General features: G+C 39.1%; 1 protein-coding gene across 1 annotated transcript; it reads left to right on the forward strand.

Annotated features, from left to right (window-relative positions):
- Positions 1–1,459: 1,459 nt before the first annotated feature.
- On the forward strand, positions 1,460–3,875 carry LOC131072793 (ankyrin repeat-containing protein At2g01680-like). The gene is made up of 3 exons (XM_058009050.2): positions 1,460–2,033; positions 2,124–2,539; positions 2,624–3,875. The coding sequence occupies exons 1-3, from the start codon at positions 1,550–1,552 to the stop codon at positions 3,563–3,565; spliced, it is 1,842 nt and encodes a 613-aa protein (XP_057865033.2). The 5' UTR covers positions 1,460–1,549; the 3' UTR covers positions 3,566–3,875.
- Positions 3,876–4,397: the final 522 nt, after the last annotated feature.

Consider the following 4,397-nt stretch of genomic DNA (forward strand, 5'->3'; position numbering starts at 1 on the left):
CTCCTGGTTAGGAAAAGGATTGCAAAAATAAAGTTTTGTGTAGAGTTTATAAATTTGAATGTCAAATCCCTAAAGGATAACTATCCTTTTCCTAGCATGGATCACATGTTTTAAAAGGTGACTCTATTGCTAATTTAATTTTAATGATAGATGCCTTCTCAGAATACAACTAGGTTGTGGTCAAGAAACTCAAGAAACATAAGGGAACTTTATAACTCCCTGGGGCACATATATGTGTATACGAGAATGCCAATTAGAACCAAGAATGCAGGGTCAACATTTTAAAAATTCATAAAAGATATATTTATAGGTCTAATATATGAGATAGTGGTTATCTTTCAAGGCAATCTAATAACTTAGCAAAGGATATAGAAGATTACCATAAACATTTGGAGAAGATCTTCTAGAGATGCTTTGTATGGGATCTCTTTAAATAATAATAATTACCTAATGTGTTTGGTGTAGAAAAATAAAATAATGGGATCCATTGTGTCCAAGGGTAGAATTAGAATTGATGTAGAGATGGTCAAGTAATTGACCTCATTCCTAGGCCTAAAATAGTGAAAAGAGCTTATTCATTTTTTGGGTAGATCAGTTGTAGTTCGTGCCAAAATTTGTGGAGAAGATCAAGAAAATGTAAAAAATTCTAAAGAAATGACTAAGAAACATGTGAAAGGAATAAACATCAAAGACATTTATTGGTATTCAAAGGGCTATCAAAGAATTGCTAGTTTTGATTCGTTCTAGAACTATTTTGGACCTTGCTAACTATTTCCTTTTTCTTCTTTCCATACTATAGTGAACATGTTATTACAAAAGAATAATTAGAATATGAAGTGGCTAGATATAATAAAAAACTAATAGAGAACTTTGAAGCTATAATTCTAAAATCGTATGGCGATGCATTATAGTTTGATATGGAGAGACCCAAGTGGGTTATTTCTAGGACATTTGCAAGGCCCTTTTAAAGATAAAAAGTTGTGCATAAAGACATCAAAATTGGTTTTGAGTAAAATCTTTGCCAACGTCTACTTAGATGAAGAAAATAAATCTTATTCAAATAAATAAATACCTAAATAAACTTTTTTAAATAGATGATAGACAACAAAATAAGTAACTAAATGGAAACAGAAATAAAAAACCCACAGGAAATAAAATAATATTAAATAGAAAAAGAATGTAGAAATTATATGCGCTCTACTTTCCTTGCAACCAAATAGAAGATGGAGCAGTGTGAAAGTTGCCAGAAAATAGAAGACATTTGTTTATAAAAGGCGGACAAGAAGCAGTGCGCAAACAAATGCAATCACAAAGAAGCTTCAACGTTGTTACTATATACTTTCCAAAGTCAAGTGAATAATATAATTTAAGCTTTGGAAGCACAGAAACGAACAAGTCCATTACGACACGGGGGGGGCGGGGGGGGGGGAGAATGAGAGCCGTGAAGATAGGAGAACGGTGTAAGCCACATGGTAGTGCTCTTCTTGGATCGTCGAAGTTGCTCAGTTCCGTGCAATTTTATGCAATCATAACCATAAATTGGGAGAGGATGGGGAAGGAAAAACAGTGGGAAGTAATGGACTCGAGAGTTTTTGAGGCTGCCCATTTGGGAAATATCAATGCCATTCAAGATTTAATAGACGAGAGTGCTGATGTTTTGGAGCAAGTCACCAGTTCCAGCCAGAATTCAGTTCTTCATGTGGCTGCAAGAGCTGGACAGACAGAATTTGTGTCTGAAATTTTGAGAATCAAACCTGAAATTTTATCCTACGTCAATAGTAAGCGGGATACTGCCCTGCACGAAGCTGCAAGAGAAGGACATTCGGCTGTTGTGAAGGTGTTGTTGGACAAAGACCAACGCATTGTTTACAAGGTTAATCAGGATTATGAAACGGCCCTCTTTGTTGCTTGCAAGGAAGGCCACATTAATGTGGTTAATGACTTGATTCAAGTCGCTTCCTTGCTTGCCCTCGACTCCGAAAAACCAGACGAGCGGACCTCTCTTCATGCTGCATCAACTAGAGGACACGCAGGTAATTTCATTTAAGAAAATAAAAGAGAAAATTTACTGTGAAGACATTTGATGTTTAATTTGACAATTTGTATATTTATGGTGTGGTCAGACATTGTAAAGGAGCTGATTAAGGCGAGACCTGGGCTCGTTGGAAAAGTGGACAAGCAAGGAAGCAGCCCGTTGCATTCAGCTGCACCACACGGCTATCTGGAAGTAACGAGAGCGTTGTTAACAGCCGACCCGGAGATTTGCTACATGCTCGATGGCTCTGGAAGGTCGGCTCTCCATATCGCAGCAATGAAAGGACGGCTCAGCGTTGTTCATGAAATACTGTCCTTCAGGCCCGACTCTGCCGGCGTGCTCTCCACGGCCGGTGAAACATTTTTACATTCTGCAGTGGAGGCGAACCAGATCGAAGTTGTCAAGCACGTGGTTGACTTTCTTGACACATCCAAGCTTATCAGGACAGAAGACAACGAGGGCAATACAGTTTTACATGTTGCTACCAGGAAAAAACTCAAGCAGGTAAGCGTGCAGAGTGGCCCTCCCGTGCACAGAGATTCTTGCTTTGTCATATAATTCATTATTAATAGATTGAGGTTTTTGCAGATGGTCCGATGGCTGGTGACGTGTACGACTGTAAATGTAAACGCAGTGAACAAACAAGGGCTGACGGCACTGGATATCTTGGAGAAAGAACCGGCTCACTCGGGAGCCATGATAATCGGGGCGGCGCTCAAGGAAGTGGATGCGAAGCGCGCCTACGAGCTCCCCTTGGACCGCTTCAAGCGGGACGACCTCGCTCTTAAACTCAGCGTGAGCTCAATTAATAACCACGTTCGGGCTCAACTTTTCCAAACGGCCGACACGAGCGACCGAGTGAACGGCATGGCAAAGGAACTGCGGGAGCTGCACAAAGAAGGAATTAAAAATGCAGGGAACACCGTGACTGTGGTGGCGGTGCTCATCGCTACCGTGGCCTTCGCCGCCATGTTCACCGTGCCCGGCGGCCTCAAAAATGGCGGCGAGGACGAAGGTACGGCTGTGATGGCGCACACCGTCGCCTTCAAAGTATTTGTAATTAGTGACACCGTGGCTTTATTCTCGTCGTTTGCTATAGTTCTGATTCTGGTGACTGTGGTGCCCTTTCATAAGAAAGTCTTAATGAAGCTTTTGTTCTTCATCAACAAGATTATGTGGGTGGCTGTTGGATGCACTGCCTCAGCTTTTTTGGCTGCATGTTATGTGGTGGTGGGGCCCAAGAGTCTGTGGGTTGCAATTAGCATGTGTGTTGTTGGAGCAGGAAGTATGGTGTTTATGTTCTCTTCTCTCGCCTCGCTCGTTGCCGCCCATCAGATGAAGAAAGCCCGACTCCGGAAAATTAAGAAGCGGAGAAATGGTGAGCGAGTGGCAATCGTAACACACGTGGGAGAAGATGAATATGAAGGGAATTTAGGGGAAACGAGCCAGAGATTTCCTCGGAGACGTAACCATTCTTCTTCTGACTCAGACTTTGAAAGCTCTGAACAGGACGGCTTCCATCCTTTGTAAACACATCAAAACTATCAATGGCTTTGATAACTTCTTCGCAACTTCCTCTTTTGAAAAGTCTCTACCGTCTGTCTTTTGAAGGTGGAGGTCCCCATCTTTTGAAGGTGGAAAATGAAATAACTAATATTCTCCTTTATCTGTATTTCCAAGTTTGAACAATGACAGCCAATATCATTTTATTTTAGTTCATAAAGCTCGCAGGTAAAGCCTATTCGACAATGGTACGGCTGAAGATCGAATTCCATTGTCCCTCACTAGACTTTTCTTGCGGATTTAAATTGTATTTTTTTCATAAATAAGCTGTCTTTAACTTCAGTCCAACAATGAAACGTGTATTTGGAAAATATAACGACAACTAATGCAGTATTACTTTTCTTGCGCCTTCAGTTTAGTAGCTTTTATAATAATGTGAACAAATAGTCAGCCTTAAAAAGGTACGTACCCGAATATTAAATATGTCCGAATAATTAAAATTTTATTGGGGATATTCATTTGCTTTTTATTAATAAGTTGGGGAATTATATTTGAGCTTTGGTCTTGACTAAAGCGTATGCTATTAAATAAATAATTATAATGTTTAGTAGGAAAGAGAAATAATAAATCATATTTTATTAGAGGATAAAATAAAATAATTTAGAAGATTTTTGTAAAATAATTAAATTAGAGTATAAATTTTTTATGTTTGAATATTTTATTAGATAATAATAGAGAGTAGAAAATATTATTCAAGAGGTTCTCAATAAATGTCTCAATAATTTATTTGAAAACTATCATTATATGTAGTCAACTATTTCAACTTGGAACCTTGCTTGTGTATGTTATCTAACACCTC

The sequence above is a fragment of the Cryptomeria japonica genome, chromosome 2, assembly GCF_030272615.1.
Source record: "Cryptomeria japonica chromosome 2, Sugi_1.0, whole genome shotgun sequence".
Lineage (NCBI taxonomy): Eukaryota > Viridiplantae > Streptophyta > Pinopsida > Cupressales > Cupressaceae > Cryptomeria > Cryptomeria japonica.